Source organism: Scatophagus argus, chromosome 7, assembly GCF_020382885.2.
Source record: "Scatophagus argus isolate fScaArg1 chromosome 7, fScaArg1.pri, whole genome shotgun sequence".
Taxonomy (NCBI): Eukaryota; Metazoa; Chordata; class Actinopteri; family Scatophagidae; genus Scatophagus; species Scatophagus argus.
This window is the reverse complement of record NC_058499.1, coordinates 24,115,918-24,140,269: the sequence shown is the minus strand read 5'-3', so window position 1 is coordinate 24,140,269 and position 24,352 is coordinate 24,115,918. Positions and strand designations below refer to the sequence as shown.

Here is a 24,352-nt window from a genome sequence, read left to right as displayed (position 1 = left end):
ACACAACTGATTGCATTGTGTGATTAATTTTATTAAGAATATATTTGCAACGTAATCCAAAAACTGCACTTTTCAAATACATCAGTTGCTGTTTTCATTTGAGTGTCAATAGTAGTAAAGAGTGTTACTTAAAGATTTGATTAATGATTGATGATTTTTGTATTCCCGATTGTCCAGTCTTTTGTTATTTTCTAAGTGTACCACATGTACCGAATGGTGCAGTTTTGTGGAGTCAGCAGCAGTTAGCAATGAAGACAGTCATGTCAACTTGACACAGTGTGTTTGTGTGTTCTCACTGTATCAGTGAGAGACTGGAGCACCATAGGTGATTAATTCTGATGTCTGCTGTTGCCACGGTAACATGGACACCTGAGAACGAAGGAGAGAGAAAAAGAAGATGTTCAGTGTAGATGTGGCAAAAGCTGAAGAAAAGGGGCGGAAGCCGAAGGGACAGTGAGACAGATGGAGACATACTTGAGGGAACGAGGTTAACGAGGGCAGCAGTCCATTTTGAGTTGGTTTCTGCTAAACTGTTCTCTGAAAAGCAAAAGATCTCTTCTTCCTCCCCGTCTTTGTCTGTGTTCCATTTCTCCATCTTCTCTTCAGTTCTTCCCATCACTCTTTCTCCCCTCCTCCCCTCTAATTCATCTTTCTTTAATTATTAACTTCATAAAAAGCTGCATCTGTCTGTTCATAAATAATTGAGCCTTAAGTGGGGTGTCCCCTGTGTGTGTGGGGTTAGAGGCATAAGACCCATTCCCCTGTGCACATGTGAGATGGAAAAAACCCCTCTGTCCCTCTGTCCTTGTGCCTTGTCCAGTTGTCTTACTCTCTTTCCTTCCTCCTGTATTTCTTCTGTCTCTGTATCCTTCTCTCAATCCCTCATCACCTCTGCGTTATCTATCCATCCAATGCCTCCGTCTTCTTATGTTAAACTACTACAAGATTGCCATTTGCCCAGAAGAGAGAATGAAAAAGACCATTTAAAGGGACAGTGTCACTGTCATGTCACAGCAGTTTAAAAGGGTATTTTTAGTTGTCACACAAAATGAAAATAGGGTCATAGACCATGGACTGATGCATAAATATTTACGAGCTATAGTGACACGAATATCAGCGTATAACATTAAATGAAGGTGAGTTGGCAATCTTTCTGCAGACCAATGAAGTTGCTCGATGTTGGTGGTCGCCTCCCTCATATTTCAGACCGGTACCCAACAGTTAGCCTGGTAATAATAGCCCAGTGTAAATAATAAAAGTTGGTATTGTCATATTATTTCAGTTATGCTTTGAACCAGATTTTATCTTTTGTATTCAGCTTACCACTTTATACTATACACAGTTTCAGTGAAACTACACAGAATTTCAATTAAAACCAAACAATGTCTAGACTCATGCAATCGTAATCTCTCAGTCATCACACTCGAGGTGTGTGGTGGTGTCTCTGTCTGCAGAGATCCCGTGCTCTTCCTGTATTTCCTTATTTTCTTAGTACTTTGCTGCATTTGGATCATTTCTGGATGTCAGCCTTTTGGCAGTGCCTGTGGGGCCCCCATCCCATAACGAGCACGAAGCTGGAACTCCTGGAAAGGTCTCTCTCCTCTGCTGTGGGACTGTCATGTTTAAGAGCTGCAGGTCTGTGTGTCTGTTTGAGCGAGGTTGGGGCTGAGTTACACACCCACACACACACACACACACACACACACACACACACACACAAGAAGACAATCATAAAACGCTTTCTTTTTTTTCCCCTCTGACTCACTGCTTTGTTCTTGCTAACGCTGCTCCCTCTCTTCATTCACTGTCTAGCTCGCTCAACCACCTTTACTGTGTCTAATTTGACATTGAGCTTAAAAGATCACGGGGTATATACAGCATATGTGCGCACACATACTGGGGCAGAGGAAATAAAAGAAAATTAAGAGATAAATTATTTTAAGCATGTTGCTTACAATGGATTTTCAACCCTGACTGGACACTTCTTTCAGCCCACTGTATGAACACACCACAGCAGAACAACGCAATTTGATTTTCCACAGTTTCAACCTACAATCGTGACTTCGAGGGCTCAGCTTTCAGATACTTACTCCGACTGTGGCGATAGGCCTGTTGGATCGGTCCTAATTCCTACTGAAAGGGCGCCCTCGCTCTCCCTCTCTTTTTGTACTGCAATCTTAAGTGCTGCTTCTATTGATCTGCTCAGGGAGAAAAGACTCAAGGGTTTGTGTGTGTGTGTGTGTGTGTGTGTGTGTGTGTGGGTGGGTGGGTGGGTGTTGGGCAATGACATAACATGGGCCCCAACGTGTCTAGACTTTTAATGCAAAGCTTGTTTGAGTTTCTTTTTCTCCCCCTCTCAACCATTCTCATTATGTCCTCCCCTCATCTCAGTCTTCTTCTCTTCTTCTTTCTCCCTGTCTTTCATCTTCATCTGTCTATTTATTGCCTGGCACTTTTCCCCTTCTGTTTCTCATCTCTGGTCCTCCTTTCCTCCGTTCTTCCCTCCTGTGCCTCTGCTCAGATTAAACTAACAAGTTGACTGTGGAATTGAATTAGTGCACCAGCTAACCAGCTGACCCTCCCACCCATGTGCTAATATGCACTTTTTGTGCGCACACTCACACAAACACACACACACAGACATGCACATGTATTCTTATACTTTTGAGGGCACTTTTTGACTGCATTCATTCTTTGATCTCTTAACATTGCCTGAACTTTACGTTAAACCAGAATCAGAAGTGTCTCTAAAATAACCTCACTTTGCATATTTTAACATTATTTTTTATACTTTCATTCACATGCATTTTGTTATACAGCATATGCACAGAATTTAAAAAAAAATCTTTCTGGATCAGGATGCACACGCACGAGTGTACTTATCACTGTGCTTTCTCGGCAGTGCTGTGGCTCATTTCACTGACAAATCCTCATGTTCTTACTCTTGCTGCTCTTGTGAAGGGGATGGCTACAGGACAGGTCTTATTGTTGATGCGTAACACATTGTTAGGGGCCTTTTTTCAGGACAGTCAATATTTGAGGTGTGTTAGCATTTCTTTGCAGCTTTTCTTCGACCTGCAGCCCTGCACCTAATTATAGATATGTCTCCATTTTTTTCTTGCTTATCTAACAGTGGTTTTATTGACTTCATGCTGTCTTTGTCCTATTTATCACTTACATAGGCTCTTCAAGGTTTCACTATACTGTGTCCCAGTATCAGTACCAACCCCCCCCCCCCCCCAACACACACACACACACACACACACACAGCTTGTGACAGTCACTGTGCAGCTGATGGCCTTGGTATGGGACATAAAGACTGAAATGGAGGCTGTTGTGATGAACAGGGTGACACACAGACAGAGTGCTGCAGGATAGAGAAAGAGAGAGCAAGATTTAATGTAAGGTCTGATGTGTTCTTTGTGACTTCACTACTATAGTGAGTCCTGTATGAGTTCTGTCATGCATACAGTAATGCAGTCTCTCTCTCTCTCTCTCTCTCTCTCTCTCTCTCTCTCTCTCTCTCTCTCTCTCTCTCTGAGGTTGTGTGTGGAGTTTTTCTCTGACCATAGCTGCTTCTCTTCACTATTCTTCAGTCTACTAACAGAAAGAAGGGGTGGGGGTAGGGGGGCGTTGAATAGACCAGTGTAATGGGCTGGGGAACTGGGGAAAAAAGGATGGAAGGTCTTATATGCATGTGTGCGTGCATGCGTCTATGTGTTGTTAAAGTGCTCAGTCAGCCAGGCAGCTAGTGCATCGCTGCTGCTTTCTAGTCTTGTACGGCATAAAGTTCTGCCCACGGGGTGCTGACACACACATGCACATAAACACACACATTTTTATCACGGTTGGATGAGTGGTAGAGCCAGACAAGTGCCAGCATTTTTATGACTTATGCACCCACATAAGCTGTCACACACACACACTCACACACACACACATGCACAGCGCACATACACGCGATTGGCTGCGCACATGCACATTCATGCACACCCTTGCACACTTAAACACACACACACAGAGTCAGGCAAAGCCTCTTCTTCACACACATACATGCAAATATGAAGACTCTTCCTCCTTTATACAAAGTCTTTCTGCACAAGTCTCTAGTGTTGAGTTCTCCTTTAGCGTTGACAAACAGCAAATTGACTCCACATTGCTGACCGTTGTCAGAGAGCTGGAGCGTCCAAAATGAAGGAAGCTGTTATAGCTTATTGTCTGTCTTGCACCATCCTCCTTGGTCTGTGTAAAGTGGATGTACTGTTGGCATTGATTTTTTTATTAGGCGAGGACAAATTAGAGTATCAGAGATTTGAACGGCTGGAAGGAGCTTCCTGCTCTCGATTTGACGCTATCCTCCACGCATTCGTCATACAAAAAGTTCATAGTAAGGTAAAGTAAAGTAAAATTCATAGTAAGGACTTAAAAGGACTGATACTGACCTTCTATCATTGTACGAGGCACACCCACACAAAAAGACCTTGTTGGAGGTTTTCTATGGCAACATCTGACAGATGAGTCACAGACATACAGTCCACAGACACATCAGGGCTGGGTCCATTAAGAACTCCTATGTTTGAGGTCTTGTTAACATGGACTGGCACTAGTTTAGTGAAGCTTTGGGCCTGACTGTAGTAATCCTGTGTGTGCCTTCTCTGCTGCATGTGTTACTCATGTTGTGAGGATGTAAATTTGTTTGCGCAGTCACATTGCAGGAACTCACCTTTTTTGGGGGGGGGACAACACACAATTCTCCATAATGTAAATCATTCAATATAAGGATGAAGACATGGGTTAAGGTTAGGCTGTCCTTTGAAGTGATGGAAATGTAACTGTGTGTAAATGTGTGTGTGCTTGCCTAATCCTACAGTGTCACATACGGGTTTCTTCTATTCTGTCTCTCTTGCTCTCTTTTCTCTGGGTGTCTTTCCATTCAGTTTTCTATAAGCCCCCTTGCCAGTCTCTAGGATACCGACCAGTTACCGTAGCAACCAGTCTAGCCGGCCACCTCCATGAAACATGCAGCCACACGGTCACATGACCACCTGTCTTTCACATGATTGGGCCCTGTGTTTTGGCCACGTCTATTGACAAGCTATTGGTTGGAAATGGAGGCCCCCAACACATCCTCTCTCCTCTCATTTTCATGCCCCTACTCTCTTTTGTCTCTTCTCCTCCATCCCTCTTCTGCTTCTCCGTATCTGTCCATCCCTCCCCCCTCTCCTTCTGTATCACTCTCGCTCAGCAAACACAGGGCTTGTATTACATCAGCATCGTGCTACAGTCGCTGCTCGCGCTTTGATGGACTGCATGTAGAGAAAACACAGGTTTTGCATCGGGATTCAGCTGAGGAGAATTAGCTAAAAAAGGAGAGTTACTGGATTGTAACAATCCTCTAAATGTGTTCAGATTTAGTGTCTTGTTGTTTACTGAGTGTTTTGAATTGTTTAGTTTGTTTGATCCCCTTGAATTCATTTTTTTAAATACAACTGCAGACATAGTAAACTAATCTGTGCAGCATTTTAAGATTATTGTTTCTCTTGACCCAACACCACAGATGATCTCATAACTGCTCTGGTGTTCATGACCTGCAGGTGGAGATCAACTGAATTACTGTATAAAGGGAAGTATACAGTTATGCAGTGAATTTATTTGTTTTTTTTGTTTTTTTTTACTGCTGCTAACAATTGATTCCATTATTGGTCAGCTGGCTATTTCATTGGCTTTAACAGTTATGTCTATAATTGTCTGAAAATAGGGATATCAGGCTTATTGTAATATTCTGTTGCACTTGTATCTTTATATCAAATTTATCTTAGTTTATTATCATGCATGATATACATATTATGACACAGAAAACCAACAAACTCATACATTAGAATGTGAAAGCAGTTTCTCAAATGGCTCAAACAAATACCTGATTATTGAAATTGTTTCCTGTAAATTCTGTTGATTGACTGCTTGATTTTCTGTTTTTTACTTTTCTGTGTTACAGTGACTCATAATGTATAGTTTTAACTAAGGATGTCTGGCAGAACTCACCCCTGTGCAGATGGAAGGAGTCACATGTATGTGCATTTGAGCTTGTGCACCCACTTCAGACGGGTGCACAAGCACAGTACACAGTACCTTAGAAGCTACAGTAAAGGTTTTTGCCTAAAAAAAACAGTGTGTAACATCATTAAAAAAAGGAATAATGATAATTTTGGGATCTTCTTTCAGAGTCTTAGATTAAACCAGACAAACTATTTGGAGTCAGTGCCTTCAGGCTACTTGCCAAAGTGTATATTTTGGGGTAATAAAACTCGCCATATTTCACGATATCCTCCGTTTATTTCATCAAGGCATTACAAAACTCTTACAGCAGATGCAGAGCAGCCCAGTCTTCCTGAACAGCTCCTTCCTACTACTCAGATCCCTAAGCTCTCCCAGGCCTGCTGAGAGATGTAGTCCTTTTCCAGTATGTCATGGATGTTTCCTGAAGTCTCCTCTGAGATTAATCTTGCCTAGCTCTAAAGGGCGTGTCTAGAGGGTATTCCTAACTTTAAACCTCCTCAGCCATCAGCAGTCGCCATGAGGTGGTTTGGTGTCTGCTTCCTCTCGGGTCATTAATCTCTTAACTCAGTTGCTGAATGAGGATTGTGTAGTTAATGGAAAGCAGCCAGTGTGGCAACTTGGCGGCCAACCTTACTAACCTTCCTGTCATCAGTAAGGAGTAAAACACAAGAAGTCTTCACATAGGTCAGCAGCTGGCTCCTCACCTGGATGGAGCAGGTCACTGAGAACCTTGGTTTAAGGTCTCAGTTTCTAATCCAGGTTAATGTCACCAAACAAAGCCCTCTGGAAAGACCTTGGCTTTGCATTGATGATTAAGTATCCACAGCAAGCACATCTCAGGTTTGCAAATAGTGTTGCTTCTCACGAACTACAGTGAGCAAACAGTCAAACCTTGGCAGGTTATAAACAAACATCATAATTAAAGAATCCACACGACTGGCATGGGTGACAGCAGGGCACAAATACAAACACGCAGGCAGCAATACACACATCCGTAATGTGTGTAATTAGCCTGCTGAACTGCCAGAGAGCCAACACCCTAACACAGGAACTACTTGTTATCCTAAATATTACAGCTCTCCTCCACTTATTTATCTTCACTCTCATGGTCTCCAATGTGCCAACAGAAAAGTAAGAATCTATTATTTTAGTTTATCTCGGTTACCTCCAAGGTTCAAGCAAGCATCATCCTCTTCACACTTCATTTAATGTTCACTATTTGTCGATGAGTTTCTCTCTCTTTCTCTTTTTCTGTGTGTGTGTGTGTGTGTGTTTGTGTGAGACTCTGAGGACGAGATATGTTTGGAAAGAGGAGGGGTGACAGCGCACTGTTGGATCTAAGTATAGATGAAGTGCGAGAAGAAAGAGACAGTGAGTGACAGAGAGGCACATCGGACGAGAGACTGATACTCCAAAGACACAACAAGAGAGAAACTGGGGGAAGGAGAGGGAGAGTGCAGAGCACAAAAGGTGTCAGCTGAAGAGAGAGGGAGTTTGCTTGAAAATCTGAGGTGGGAAAACAGAATAAGACAGGGAGACAATCTTAAGATTTCCTGTTCCCTGTGGAGAGTGCAGATTGTTTTAGCAAAGCAAAATCATTTGGGGGGAAGGGGAAGAATTAGTAAACTATGCATGCTGTTAAAGGAAAATGTGTTAGAACTTTTTTGACATATCATAAGGAGACTTGAAAGGATGGGAAACAGTGGAGCGGAGAATACTTTTAGTAAGAAGCGCTAATTACGTTGAGTGTTGAGGAGAATTCCACATAAAATGGTTCATTTGATGTTTTCAGTTAATGTTTGTGTCTGTATGAACAACTACCACAGATGACACGCACAAACAGAGGGAGAGAGAATTTAAGCTACAGAACAGCTGTGAAGGAACACATAGCATTTCATTTAGGACTATGGGGGTGTGGTGTCAGCTTTTTCAATCTTAGCCCTGCCAACTTCACACTGGAAGAGCACAGACTAAACACAAAAGAAGAAATCTATGTTAAATTAATCCAATGCAGCAGGGCACATCTGGCTATATAATGAATGAGTAAATAATGAGTTAACTGGTGGCTGAGGCTGTCTTTGAAGCAGATATGAAACATATCTTAAAAAATAAAAAAAGAAAGAAACTGCCAGCAAAGCCTCTCAAATTAAAAACCCGAGAGTTCAGAACAGAGCCCAAATGGTGTGAACACATGCTCATGAAGCTCGTCACACATCTACCATTTGCTGCTGCGATTAGTTTCTGTTTTGGAGACCTGTCACTACAGTATTGTGAAGACTGTGCAAAACCAGAACAAGGGTTTTCGCATACATTATACTTTGTAACACACTCGTGTGCTCGCTTATAATTACATGCAAAGTCGTGCTTGTTCCTCCTCCTCATCCTGCTCTCTCTCTCTCTATCTCTTTTTTTTTTTTACTCTGCTCTGTGGTTGTTATTAACTAAGTGTATTTTAACAATCCACTCATATAACAGCATGTACTGTACATGATCCATATCCGCCACCTCCTTCCTCCGTGTGTCTGTCATGGGTGTGGCTGCAGGATGCCGTGTGGGTGGCAGCGGAAGCTCCACTGGAGCAAGGCATGGGCCGCATAGAGACGTATACATACGTATGTGTGTGTCTGTATGTGTGTGTTAGGGCTCCATTGGGGCAGTCTACAGGGGGGCTGAACAACAACTTAATATTTCATCACTTCCATTATTCAGCAACTGCTTCAGAGGTGGAGGAGGGGGGTGAGCAGGAGACATAGGGAGGGCGGGAGAGAAGGTGAAGGAGGCAGCGTGGCAGTACATCAGTATCAATAACATGAGTTAGGTTTAATCGATTGAAATGCAGATATGCAGCGGAAAATGATTTAAACTGTTTACATATTAAGAGGAAACCAATAGAGTCGAGGAAGACAGGAGGAGAGGAGAGGAGAAGCAAAGGAGGCAAAGGGATGAGGAAAGGGAACAATGATGCTGATGTTGGAGAAGGAGGAGGGTGCGGCAGAACCGATGGGAAGTGCACGAGAAAGAGAGAGAGAGAATCAGAGACAGGATTGCATTCCTGGGAAATGAGGATGGTCACCATGGCAACTGCAGCTGAGAGTCACATGATGCAGAGGGGTGTGAGAGAGAGAGAGCGAGAAAAGAGAGACAGAGTGAGAGGGTGGGGCATGCCAGCAGACGACAAAGGAGGAGAGAACGGGAACGAGATGGTAATGAGGTGAAATAATAAAGAGCTGAAGAAAGAGGAGAGAGATGAACAATAGAGTATATGTAGGTGGTTTTTATTTTTCTTTGTTTTGTTTTTATGTTTTATTTTTTAGGCCACTACATTACAGTGATGTCATGTGAGGTATGTCCAGAGGGGGAATGTAAAGTTACACTACATGAGAGACAAGAGGGGAGGAAGAGTGAAAGAAAAAAAGAAAAGGTGTAATTGACAGCAAGGAGGAAGGAGATGATTAGAAAGGAGAACTCAAGTCCCAAAATAGAAGAGAGCAAAGGAGGGGAGGGAGAGCAAAAAGAGCCAGAGGAAGGGGAGTGAGAACAGATTGTTGATAGCGAATGCCAGCCATGCTTTTTTTTTCTTCAAGATATCTGATGGCTGATGCTCACTGTGACGTCAACAACAACACACACACACATTTTGTATTGTCTGTTGGTATATTGTTCCTTTTTTTGCCTGTGTTTTACTCATGCGCACTCCTGCCTCATACATGCCGTTTGTGGGCACACCCTAACATGTGGTCGGGCCCACGGATAAAAATGAACTTCGCTTGGCTAATTCTTACCCAATTTTATTTGATTAATCAATGGTCATTACTGTAAACTAACTGACCAGCATCCACACAAGACAAGTTCAGTGTGCAGTGTGTGCATGATTGTGGCAGCTCACAGGCGTATTGTACTAAAGTGCACTGGCCTTTGTGGATCTCAAATTGGATTGCCTTGGAGAGAGACCAGCTAAGCGTAAACTTAAAGTCACTGAGGGGCTGTGTAACTGATGTGAGTCCAACTTCTGCTTCTTGTCTTTGATGGAATATTTATTGATTACTTTTAATGTTCTTCAGTGTGCTATATGCAAAAATCCATAACCATAGTCCATAAATCTCCATACAGCCAAACATTTCACAAATACAACAACCCATTGCATAGCACTCAAAGATCAATTTGTTCTCCTCTGTCCAGCAATAAGTATCCACTGAGTGAAAGTTTCTGTTTATATTGTAAGAGACTCTTACAGGTAGCTGACACTTACCGGACCGTTGTGTTAGCTTAGCTCTAAAAATGGATCGTACACGTACATTAATAGAATAATAATAATTACTTTAATAACTTATCCCTAGAAAATACATATAAATAAATATAAAGAGAAGCTCTCAACAGAGACAACAAACCATTGCAGTATAAAACTGCAGTTTAATAGGGTTACCATTAGTTATGCTTACTGAATGCTAATGCTAACAAATGATGGCTAATCATGCATAAATGCTAAATTTATCTACCAGTACCTAGCAAAATGAAACTCACAGCCTGGCCTACCTTTGTGTCTGACTGTACTGCAATATTTACTTTTATTGTATTACTTATTTATTTATTTATTTTGAAAGTCCAGCTTTAAATCCCAACTTTGGGATTTAAACTACAAGTGGAAAAAGTTAATGGAAAAAAAAGCTACTGTTTTTGTGGTGGACAGATCATGAAAATGCCATTCTTGTACATGTAAATGTAGTCAGTAGTAATTGACATTTGTGATTACTGAAAACATGATTTCATATTTTATATACATATTAGAGATGGCTCTGGTTATGTCTCCTACTAAGTAATCTGAAGGACCAAAAGTTAAAAGGTAATTACTTTGCCTGTTTACTTGACAGCTGCAGTGTTTGTGCGTGTGTGTGTAGAAGCTCAAGCACACACGCAAATACAGACCCTGTGTCTTCCAGTATGTTTAGACAGTATCCTTGGCTTGGCTGTGGGTTTTAAGTGTGTCTATGGCCCACTGCCCAGCTCTTTAAACTGGAGCATACTCTGGTCACAAACACACATATTTACTCGCAACAACAGAAAACACACAGAGTCAGTTTCTGTCTCTCATTCATACTTCATACCCTCACTCTGTTTCCATAACAGGCATTATGCTGCTGCTGTCAGAGGACAGAGCATCAGTATCAGAGTGGAAGCTAGAACACATTCATATCAAATCAAATCAATTCAAGTAGGATCGGCCTGTTAGAAGGCGACAGATGGAGCAGACTTCAATTTAATGTTTGAAGAGGGCGTGTTCAGGTTGTCATGGTGTCTCAGCAAGGCCAAAGAGCAGACTTTAAAAGTGGCTCATGGACATTGTCACTCCTGTAGCTCTTTTTTTCAAAGACAGCACTGACTGCAGTGTCAGAGGGCAAATGAATCACATGTAGTCCCTTTCATGTTTATCTAACAAAGCAGAGTTTGTCACATCGTGTTTCCATGTCAGACTGAGATTTACACTGAGCCTAATAGCTGTGAGATACTCTTTGGGCTTTTGGCTTTCTCTGAATTGTGATGCAAATGCAAGCAAAAAGGCACAAACTTTTTTGCAATTTTGGCAACCATCTTTTCATTCCCCAACAGCAGTTCTGAGTCTGTATTTAATTATGGGTCAGGTCAGATTTGATATTAACAGGCCGGGAGTTGATTTAGAGATTTTGGCTTGGCTGGTGCGGACACAGGTTCCCAAACTGGAGTGTGCTACGAAGGTTTGGAAAGCACTCAGTACAGGATGGGCTGTTCTGTGGCGTTACTGGTCATGTGGCTATGCTTCCACGTGCATAAACCACAACTGCAAATATTAGGGCTGGAAGTGACAAAAGAGTAACTGTAATAATCCCCTTGACTTGACAGTAAACATGTCCTGACAGATTAGAGCAGAGGTTTTTCAAAGCGGGAGGCAGGGTATTATTGGTAAAAAATCTTTCCTAGTCACATTAAAAGTTTTGTTTTGATGCACATGTTAATGTGCAGCACGTGAAAAAAGTGTAGCAAATAGAAAGAAGAAAATTGTAACAATATTGAACGATGTTTAGTAAGTTTGGACAAGTCTGTGGGCCTTCAACTCTATGAAAAAAACTTCTCCATCATCAGCTCAAAATTACATACTTTGGTTGATTAATAAATACCTGCTAAACTGCTGACACTCCCATCAGCCTCAGCTATACTTGTGCAAATATTAGCATGGTAACATGCTAAACTACTCTTTAACTTCCTGTCAATCATCAACATGTTAGTGTTGTCATGAGTGCAGCTAAAACTGTGCTCCTCATCATGTCTGTGATGTCTGTCATCACATGTGTTTGGAGACTATATTTTGGATGTAATTAGCTCAGCAGATAAATGTGCGGTGGCCGTGCTAATATACTCTGCAGAAAGCTGACTGGCTACAGATGATAGACAATATCAGAAAGAGAGAAGTGAAAGATCCTACAGAAGATGCCAAAGTGCTCTGATTGGCTATTGAATGGAGGGCTAGAGGTAAGGAGAGAGAGAAAAGAACAGATGCAGAGGATGTGGGAGGGATGATGATGACGACGATGGTGGTGATGATGAGGATCATGACATCGATGATTGCCTATTCAGTGTCCAAGCAGGGATGTAGAGCAGGAAACCTGATGGCGCGTCTGTCATTAGACTTGAATGAAAGGAACGCACACACATGAATATACTCATCAAGGCTGTCATCATCAACTTAAAGTAAAACATAAGCAAGGCAGGACAAATCAGGACCTGAAGTACTGTGTTTGAAAAACTGCTTTTTGCTTACAAGAAACCTTTTACAGAATTCTAATAGAATAAATGTATTCAAAACAAAACTGAATTCTTTAAATACTTATTGGAAAAACAAACACCATTATATTGATTTATTCATACCTAACATATGCAATGTACCCATCAGTGTTCCAAAACATTTTAGCAGTAAAAATAATTTGTACTACTTTCCCAGCTTGAACATTAAACAGATCTTAAATGGTCTTTAAAAAGGACTGAAACGTCCTAAATTTAACTTTCTGAAACCTGCAAACCCCTACCATTTTATAAGTGATCCTTTCCTCACAGAGAAACCATCTCAGCGTGTGTGTGTTTGTGTGTGTGTGTGTGTGTGAGTGTGTGTGTGTGTGTGCAGCAGAGTTCAGAGATTTTAAATGTCACCATAACGAGACAGAAGGCCTCAGGCTGCACCTGTACTGTAGCAACCTGTCTCCTCCATGTCTCACAGTTAGACAGAAATCCATCATTCTCACTCAAGCAACAGAAATAACTACCATACTGTGTGCGCTACAATAATGTGGTAGCTGTACAATCTACTGTTACGGTGCATGACTGTGCTTAGTTCTGCTTTGCATCAATAACATCATGTGAATGGAGCCTCTCAGTCCAGAAGGAAACGTGATAGGGATGTATAAAAACACATACTCATGCACAATATAAATCAGTGCAAGCAAATCCATGGGACAAATGTAGAAACACACTTGTCACATGTTATACACACCCGCACACACACACACAGATATACACAGACACACACATACACCTCGGTGACAGAGTTAAAAATGGTTTAGGAGAGCAGAGGACAGTGAAGCTCATCTCAGTGTCATGGAGGTGAGAAAGGGAGGAGTAGAGCAGCACAGAGAACTGGGGTGGGTGGGGTGGGGTCGGGGGGTTAGGGGAGATTGCTGACCGCAATTGAAGAGAGAAAGGATCGGGAAGGAGATTAAGAACAAGGGGGGAAAACAAAATAGAGTTGGAGAGAGGGGAAGCGGATAGAAAACTGACCAAAGTGACTGTGAGAATGAGAGAGGAAAGGCTGGTGTACGGCATGAAAAAACGACAGGATGGACAGAAAACGATGAGGAAACTTCAAGGAAAGAAAGAATAAAAAGGGGAAAACATTGTGCCAGGCAAGGACAAAACATGGTTATGAACACAGATGGAAGGAGAGACGGAGGACAGACACATTTCAAACTGTGGTGTGATGAGTGCAGGTAGAGGTCAGATAGAAGGAGACTGTGACTGAGATGATGATGATGGAGGGATGGGTAATGGCTTTGAGAAAGACTAGCCGGCTGGATGAGGTCAGCTAGGGGAACAGTTTGTGTACTTAGATGCAGGGAGTGATAGACAGGAAGGAGCAACTGCCCACCATAAAGAGAGTAAAGGAATAATGAAGAAAATTGACAGGTCTGGTTAAATGTTATACACCAGAGGCTCAGTGGACATCATGATGATCTGCTGTTATTTACTGAGCGCTGCAACTGTGTACACACACAGTACCAGTACAAGGCTAAGGTCGCTATCGCACCTGTAGTTCAGTTCACTTTATCTGGACCAAGAAAAAAGGATACCCAAGAAAGGTGCTTTTTGCCTTTCAGTTCTAGTTCCATTGCAGAACTAGAGGAAGCAGTAGGTGTAGCCTTGACGTCTCAAAGCCTGATTGTTTCAGTGACTTTCATGCTGTGTGGACCTTTACTCCTTTTAACTCCTGCAACCCCCCCAGGTTGTGTGAAATATCTCAAAAGCTAATTAATACATTGACAATAAATTGGATACAAGTATTCATGGTCCTTGGAGGACGGATTTTAGCGGTTTTGGTGGTCCCTGATTTTTCCTGCAGCGATGCCATGAGGTTGGCATCTTGTTGGGTGTTGGATGGATATTGCTGTGACATTTGAATCAGAATCAGAAGCCTTTATTGTTATTGTACAAGGAATACAACAAAATTGTAACAGCCTTGGAGTGGTGTTATTCTAAGTCTACATTTAAGTATGTAAAAGACAATACAAGACAACTTTATTTGTATAGCCCATGTCTCAAAGGGCTTTACCTAACATCACAAGCAGCATCCACTTGGTGCATGGGTTCATGTTTCCCAGATGATGAATTGTTATAACTAATCCCTTGACTTTTCATCTAGAACCATTATTCATCTGTTTAACCTTTAGGCATGTTAGTATGATTGTTGTTGTGAGTGTGTTAAGGTGATGACATTAGCATTAGCACCCTGTATAGCTTCAGAAAGACAGACATGTAAACACACACACACTTTTTACAAGGAAGGAAACTACTTCATGTGTTGAATTTAATGACAAATTTACAAAAAGGCATAAATGATTTAGAATTTGCTATAGCCAAAGTTTCTTGAGTTTGAGTGTTCACTAACACCTGCTGCTTACTTTTACAGGTAAAAAACAGCCCAAACAATAACACAAATGTTATTTGTATTACAGTGAACCAAATGCAAATCAGACAGTGTGTGATCTGCCTGATCCCACTATTGTGGACGCATTGAGGTGCACACTGCTAATAGAATGTGGTCACATGTGGCCCAGAACACCTCCAGATGGGCTCTGAACCAAATCGAACAGCACTAAAAGGTGAAAGGTCATTTGCCGTAATATCGTATTATAGATGTAGGAGGACACCTTTAGCCAGAACGTTAAGTTTTCACTGACCACAGAAATATTTCTGCTCTATATGACTTAATGTGCATGACTTTGGTCCACATGGATGATGAGACTGGCAAAGACAAAGAGGGCAAACAAAAGAAAGAGAAAAACAGAGCAGTCAAAAATATGGAAAATCAAGGAGGAGGAAAATAGATATTCATAATAAGAAAAGAGAGACGGAGTTCCCTTAGCCATTCTTTAATCTTATCAAAGCCTGCATCTTTTAAATTTGAACAATCAAATCAAGCCTTTTAGAGCTTTGAACTGTTATGTCGTAACACCCTGTGAATGCAAAATCATTGTGAAATCTCTCCCCGCACCATAGAGAAGTTTTGTTGACATTATTGACTTTTTGAACTTTCTAAGTGCATGTGGAGTTAGTACATCAGCATGGCGAAGTCAATCAGGAAATGAACTTTATCGAGGCTGCACCGTGCAAATGTGTGATGTACCGGGTTCATTTTAATCAGATTGCTGCTACAGGAGAATACAGTATGTGCACATATTCTGTGTAAATCTGTAATTATCTCTTTCTGATTCAGTTATTGCAGTTTCATCCTGAATGCTGTGCAATCTAATTATAACGTCCAGATAAAATTACAGTAAGAGAATAGCAACACCCACTCCGACACTATACTGATGATGTATGGTCCAAGTGATGGAGCTGGCCAGGTGTAGTGTTGCACAGATTATTTGATTTCTGTGCTGTTTATCTGCATAGATGGCGCACTGTGTTCACCGTATTTTATATTCTCATTTTGCTGACTCGAAGATATCTGAGGCCGCGTTACTACAACCATCACATTTGTAGAAGCACCTGTAAGTTGAACCTGGATATAGTAGTGACTTCACTCCATTGGTCCATCATTTGTATGTTTAAATTTTTGCATAACCTACAGCAAATGTGGTCACATTTTAGTGATTTTAGAGCCACTGTAAATTTGATGTAATGCTGTCGGTCTGATACACAGAAGGCGGATTGGATTTTGATTTTATTCATTTGAATTTCAAAGATCAATGGTTATAAAATTATATTTCAGTATCTCCAGAATCATTATTGAATTTTATGGCATGTAATATATTCACAAGCATACGTATGTGGTTTGAAGCTACAACAGTTTTATGAACAAGCTTTGTTATCTTGAAAATATATTATGTTCATCATTCTTTGCCACCAAAAGGACTTTTGGCTGTGGGGGTTTCTGAGATGTCTGATGAAAAGGGCAATACTTTTATTGATTTTCTCAAAGCTAATCCTGTTTGTCCTGAGAGGCAGGTCTGTAAAAAGGTATGGTCATCCTTTTTATGTTTATTTTAATCTGTGGAAACAGGTGAAAAGAGGTTACTAGGACTAAAAAACATTTTTTTTTTCTTCAAGTACATTGTGTGATACCAAATTATGTACATGTATGTGCAAATGGTCATAAGAAATATGATCTTGGAAAGAAAAACATCACCTGCCAAATTGTTCACAGATTTAAAAAAGAAAAACACTTACTTATCCTGTGAATGCTTTTGTTTAAAAAAAACACAGATAAATGAAAAACTTTTCTAAAAAGAATTTATTTTTTTGCTGTAACTAAGGCCATTTGTAAAGGACTAACTGAGCACATTCGTCATAGAGGCTGTTCATATACTAACACCCTGTTATGTGTGGTTATCTCCTTTCTAAATTAAAATAAGACAAAGATTTTACGTAATATCTTGCTTTGTAATAATGCAATTTCAAAATATTCTGAGGTAACAACGTATTTATTTTGGTAATGTAGGAAGTATTACATAAACCAGTAGAGACTACTACTACTTTTGTAATGCAGTCATCTTATAACAGCATCATCAAGTTAAGGATTTCTTTTCAGTGAAATTGGGCATTCTTTTACAGTTGTGGGAAAAGACAGTCTGACTAATGAATGTAACATTAACTCTAACTCTAAAGTAAATGTCAATTTTATCGGGTAATTGTGACAGAGACGGATAACATAAAACTAATGACAGAGCAAAAAAAACGTGCACACACACGTGTCTGGCTGCTGAAAGATGTCTGTATTACAATATGTTAATTAAATGCAAAAAACAAGCAAACATTTGCTTCTATAATTTTTGTACAATTTAAGTGTGCTGGTGTAGATTTTAAAATTTTGGTTTGTCAGCATATGAAGGCACAAAATGTTATGAGTACAAAGGTCAGGGCCTCAGTGTCCTCACTTTATTACTGTGAGCGAGAATGACCGTGTAGGAGGTAAGTGCTAGGAAAAGAAATCAATAACAGCAAAGATAAAAGGAGAGGGGAGGGGGGAGGGGATCAACCACTGAATTCAGATGCTGGTAATGGCAGCGGAAGTAAGATATCTGCAGCTGGTTTATTCTTGGCTAAGTGGCTAGCAAGATTTTCCATAAACACAGAATGACATGCGGCATATGAATTAAACAGAAGAAATATAAGGTTTCAGAAATAATATTGTTGTTACACTCAACAATTCCACTAATGTCATTGAATTTTCTGTAACATTTAATGTCACAAAAGGAACTATATGGCTAATATTTTGGGGTTTTTTTTTTAAGTTTTATAGTACATGGTTAGTTATAGTTTTGTTTATAATTCACTTCAATGTGTGTTCTCGAAGGTTTACCCACATTGCAGTTGAATGACATTAAAAAGGAATCAGCCATCTCCACAAATAGTGCTTCTGCTTCTGTACTGGCTCAGCGTGACCTTTAAATGGCGAGTTTGTGAAAGCTTTTGAGAGCTAAGTTTGAACGGAGCTGAAAATGCTTTCATTCTTTTCTCTCTCTCCTAAATCTTGTTCTTTTCTTGTCTTCACCTGCAATTGCCTTCTGTGATGGTTGTTACCTCTAACCTCTTCTTGTCTCTTTTTCATCCACCCTCCCCCTCTCAGATCATTTTTCTCATTCTCTTCTGCTACATGTAATAGTACTACATCACATATAGATTGTCAAGCAACATGCAGTATTTTTCATACTGTAGTATACTTGAACAGACCCTGTTTTACATGTATTGCACAGACTGACAGTCTCCCTGTCAAGATTGTGTTTCTTTATAATTGCTACACTAATGTACTGCTCCTCCTCGGCCTCTAAGACCTCTAACCTGCTGCTCCTCTCCTCTTGTCTTCCTCTAGGCGGATGCTAAGATGGTGTGTGATGTGGTCAGTCGTATGGAGGACACGGAGCCCTACTCCGCCGAGCTGCTCTCCGCCATGATGCGTCTGTGGTCCGACTCAGGCATCCAGGAGTGTTTCAGCCGCGCCCGAGAGTACCAGCTCAACGATTCAGCGCAATAGTATGTGCAGTACATGTGGTGTGTGTGTGTGTATGTGTGTGTTAGGGGTGGGCAATTAATGGAAAAGTTACCAAAATAGATTTGAGTATTTCAGTGACCTAATTTCAGCCTCTTTGATATATTTGATAAGTTCATTACTTCAGAAAGGCGCAAGGAAAAAAGGCACGAAGTGCAGAAACAAATTTATATCTACACATCTAAGAACACAGCTAATCAGAGCTGACTTTATGAGATCACTTCATCATTCAAGTCAGCATTGTTCCACCTTCATAGTATTAAGTGATGCAGTACCCTATTCACTAAAAAACAATGTATAGACTCATAAAAGTAATCTCTCTCAGTTGTGACTTTTTAAGTCAAGTCAGGTGGGTTTTTATATAGTCATTTCAGCTGTGTACAGTAGTACAGTGAAGAGTGAAATGAGACAGTGTTCCTCCAGGGACCAGGTGCTACACTAACTCTACAAGAGAGATTAAATATAACCTGTACATAACTGTACATAGTGCAAACAACCCAGACTGTACAGAATGGATAAGGACTGTACACAGAGCACAAAGACTATACACAGTGCAAGAGAGAACAGTGAACACAAAAGGGGCAGGTTCTGTAAGGAGTGTGTGAGACAGCCATGAAGTGCAGGTATGACAGTTATTGTGAACAATATAAACAGTATGAGGTGCGGGCTGAGCAGCCATTGTAAACAGTGTGAGGTGTGAAGTGGCTTTGTGCCTTGTTGTATAGTGAACGTCAGTCCAGTCTCTGAGAACTGAGGAGTCTTAAAGCTTGGGGGAAGAAGCTGTTGCACAGTCTGGCCCGACTGCTTCGGTATCTTTTGCCAGACGGCAGAAGAGTGAACAGTTTGTGTGATGGGTGTGTGTGGTCATCCCCAATGCTGCAGCGTGTGTTTTAGATGTCCTTGATGGAAGGAAGAGAGACCTCGATGATCTTCTCAGCTGTTCTCACTGTGGTGCAGTCAGCGTACCAGGCAGTGATGCAGGTGATGAGGACAGGGGGAGGAAGATGAGCTTTCCTCAGCTTCCTCAGGAAGTGGACACCAAGTGGACACTGAGGAATTTGGTGCTCTTGCAGCCATTGATGTGAGGCCACTCTGTGCTCTCTCTACAGGTGTGTGGTGGTGTCTGTATCTGCACAGGTCCTGCTCTCTGCCTGTATTTTGTTTTTGTTACTATTTTGCTGTGAGGTCAGCACGGTGGTGCAGTGGTTAGCACTGTCGCATCACAGCAAGAGGATTCCCTTCTGTGCAGAGCTTGCATGTTCTTCCTGTGCCTGCGTGGGTTTTCTCCAGGTATTCTGCCTTCCACAGTCCCAAAAACATGCACATTAGGTTAATTGGTTACTCTCCATTGCCCCTAGGTGTGAGTGTGTGTGTGTGTGTGTGTGTGTGTGTGTGTGTGTGTGTGTGTGTGTGTGTGTGTGTGTGTGTGTGTGTGTGTGTGTGTGTGTGTGTGTGTGTGTGTGTGTGTGTGTGTGTGTGTGTGTGTGTGTGTGTGTCTGTCTTTGTGTGTCAGCCCTGCTATTGACTGGTGACCAGTCCATGGTGTACCCTGGTCCCCTGCCTCTCGCCCACAGTCAGCAGGGACAGACTCCAGCCCCCTGCGACCTTGCACAGATAAGCAATATAGAAAATGGATGGATTTTGCTGTATTTGCGACGTTTCTGCACGTCAGTATTTGGGTAGTGGTGTGCAGCCTCCAGCCGGTAACAGCACAAGGTCAGGACTCTTTAAAAACATCTCAACCAGGTGACCTGTCTCCATATCTGTCCTCTGCTGTCAGTCTGTGTCATGAGCTGCAGATCTGACACACGAGAAGACAAACAGAGAGTGTGCGTGTCTGTTCAATTCACACAAGATCGGGCAGTGCGGCACCTTCCTGCAGGGTTGTATTGGTGCTTTAGGACATAAACGCTGTGCGAAACAATCAGAAAACAATGTTCCCACTTCTCTGATTCACTGCTTTGTTCTCACTAACACCGCTCCCTCTCTTTACTCACTCTGTAGCTTGCTCAGCCACTGCTGCTCTCTCAGCCTAGTTGGTTAGTTAGAGTCAGGGAGGAGCGGCCAACTTTGTCCTGCGTAGTATGCCTTTAACCATGCGGGTCCAGTCTTAATGTTGGAGGAATAGAGCAGGTTCAGGTCAGAAAGCTTATGCAAGAGAAAAGACTTGTCATGTCAGTCATGCGTGCACATTTCAGTCAGCAAAATACAGAACAAAGTAAAGTTAACACATTTGAAAATAGGGTAGTGGAGCAGCTCAGTGTGTGTGTGTGTGTGTGTTTGTATGTGTTTGTGTGTGTGTTCCACCTGTCCAGCTCAGTCTTGATTTTCTAAGAATGGATCAATACATTACTCATTACCCCCCATCCACCTACCCTCTGTAAAAAAAAGAAATCTGCTTTCAAACACACACACACACACACGCTCACACACACAACAATTTGTTTACAAGCTTCTAAATGTGATCATACACTACCTATTACAACACACAGTCAATCACCATTACAAGTGCAGGGCCTGATTTATGCCTGTGGGTCACTGGAACGAGAGCGACAGCGTTGGGTGGGGATTCCCTTAAGTGCCATGTTTGTGCTTGTGCTTGTTGTTAATTGTGGACTATACATCTAATGAAATTACACAGCGACATGAAGAAAAATTGAAGCAGAGTGACAAATGGAGTCATATATCTATGTTGCTGTGTGCAGTACATCCGCTATGCATGTACCACTCACTGTAACAGGCTCTAACCAAAGTGAATACACTGACTAGAGGTCGACCAGCAGTGAATTCTCAAAAGCTGATATAATGATTTATTGGCTAATATCACCCCACAATCCACCGCATAACTGTTGAACTGAGCATATAAGTCAAAGTAATAAATACCTAAACAAATAAATCTGGAGCAACATCAAACTCACAATGATAAATATACAATATACAAGCCAACCATAAAGAAAATCTATAAAGGATATATATTTTTTTGAGCTGTTATTTACTCTCAAAGTTAGTAATTTCATGTGAGAAGTGGACCTGAGGCTGCACGGCACTCAGCCAGCATCAGAGCTGAGTTCCGCAGATAACAGTTTGTGAAACGTCCTGTCAACGTTGATTAATCATCCAAACCGATTAACCAGTCTTCCTCTGATGCTGACCGTTAAATGACCTGAATTCAGATTGAACATCATTCTTAGCTGTGCCAAACCAATATTTCAAATCATATGACAACAAGGAGACAAGGAGAAAAGCACCAAGTATGCTCATCTGGAAATGCTGTTGGATTATGTTCATATAGTAAGTCATTGCCTATAATCTCCAAAGTCGTGCAAAAGTGTCCCTGCCTTTGGATTTCTACATTGTTACTGGGTTCACTGGGGTAACTATAGCAACAATACTTCTGCTTCCTGTTACGTGTTGCTTCTCTTGCGACAAACACCAACCAGGACTTAAACTGGCTACAAATCACACTGACAGCGTCATTTCAAAACTCCTTTTGTCTTTGATCCGAGACCACACTGAGACACTCCATAATGATCAGAGAAAATAATTAACCCTGCAGTGAAAACCTTTACCTCCACCTGGTACATCAGTACTGGTATCAGTACAACCGTGATTTCAAAAGGTTGACAGGCTGTGTAAACCCTGTATAAAAACTGAAGTAAACTTTTTTGGAATATGGGTTGTTAAAAGGCAGGAAATATATAAACAGATAAGATAGGCACAGTTAAAATTGGGGAAATTAAGCAAGAGACAGAGGAAGAGATGCAGCTGTTTGTTATTTGTGATCATGGCAGACATCTTGGAAGGAGAGCAAACATACTCCAGTATTTACTCGTGGTCAATTGACTCAAACAACATCCGCTGTGGTTGTGTGTGTGTGTGTGTGTGTGTGTGTGTGTGTCTGTCTGTTAAATGTCACATTAAAGATTGATGCACACTTCCTATTATGTTGTGGCCTGTGGAGCAGAATAGACCAACAATGAACCAATGGACTGATAGGACAGATATCACATGATGCAACCACACTCAGTTATACTCTGTGTGTGCGTATGTGTGTGTGTGTGTGTCTTCATACATGTGCATGCCTCTTTCTTTAAAGTCCCCAACAGCAAAGTAAAGGTTAAAGGTTAGGTACATGGAGAAAAAAGTTACATTACGAGTAGGGAGTAGTTTTACGTGTGTGTGTGTGTGTGTGTGTGTGTGTGTGTGTGTGTGTGTGTGTGTGTGTGTGTGTAATCACACTTGCATGTAATGTGTGCTTGTGTTGGAGAAAAAGGGGAAAGCTGTGCTCTTAAGAGGAGGAAGTCTTGCCTCAAGCCACCTCTCTCTAGATCTTTCTGTCTCTGTACAAATGCCCTGTATGTACTGACCTATTTAGCACAATGCTCATACTGTTTGTGATTTATATCTCTTGTCTGTGTGGCACAATGGCATACATGTGCTATTAAAAAAACTAACATAGCCACATCCTTTATGGGCATATATGCAGTGACGTTAACTCTCTTGACGAGAGCATGGCTTTGGTGCTTTACTTTTACACTGAAAGACTGCAGTATGAAATAGATAGTGACAACATTTAGCAGGCAGTCTGACTTGTATACGTGCTTAGAACTAATTAAAGTTAAATGTCAGGCAATATGCTATCATTCTCCTTTCTTTACTACAGATATTGATTCTGCATCTTGAAAGGCATTTGCTTGTTTAACATCACTGAACCTTGTACAAGGCAATAATGTAAAGGTCCTTCTTCATATTCAGCCGATTTTGTTAAATATAGTTCCTCCTCCTTCCTTGTTCATTTTATCTTCCTTTGACAACAAAGGTAACATAATATGTTTAATGATGTTCTTATTGTGAAAGGCTAAAATACAAACCAGATCTGGTCAGTTTTGTTTTTTTGTTTTTGAAGGATCTCTACACCGCCAGTGTCTTTCAGAGCCCTTTAAGGTTGTACCCACTTTGTCTTTTTTGTATCCATTTGTTTCTGCTTCAGTAAAAGTCAGTGTTGGTTATAAAAATTAATTTGACATCACAGTAGGGGGAAAGTCTTACCTTGTGAAAGCCCAGTATTTAGCAACAGCTAAGAGGAAGAACAGTGGAACTGACCTCCAAAAACATACATGCAAAATAGACAGATTAGATAGGCATAAAGTATAAAACATCTGCCTTAAAATGGATCAGTATAACTGAATTAAAACTAATGTATTTTAAAGCTATTGGAAGCTATGTATTATTAAGTACATGTGTGCCCTTGTGACCCTCTGATGGCTTTAAATTCTGTAGTGAACCACATGCTGATTTAAATGGGTAATGTTAGGTCAATGAACTTGATTTAATACAGCAGGGGATCAATATGACTGTGTTATAACTTGGCACCCGCTCACTTAACCACTTATCTGCATCTCTCTGCTGTGACGGCCTGTGATGTTCCCGTCTCGCCTCGGTTTGCTGTTCTTCTGCATTCTGCAGTCCCCCCCCCCCCCCATAAGGACTACCAGTCCTGCTTAGTCA

The 24,352-nt window shown here is 41.3% G+C and overlaps 1 protein-coding gene across 3 annotated transcripts in view; it reads left to right on the top strand.

Moving 5' to 3' along the window:
- gnao1a (guanine nucleotide binding protein (G protein), alpha activating activity polypeptide O, a) overlaps positions 1-24,352 on the top strand; it is a 92,277-nt gene that overhangs the window by 42,566 nt on the left and 25,359 nt on the right. For all 3 annotated transcript variants that reach the window (XM_046395470.1, XM_046395471.1, XM_046395468.1), the window contains exon 4: positions 18,668-18,828. In XM_046395470.1, the coding sequence (XP_046251426.1) occupies positions 18,668-18,828 (161 nt within the window). The remainder of the gene's footprint in view (positions 1-18,667; positions 18,829-24,352) is intronic.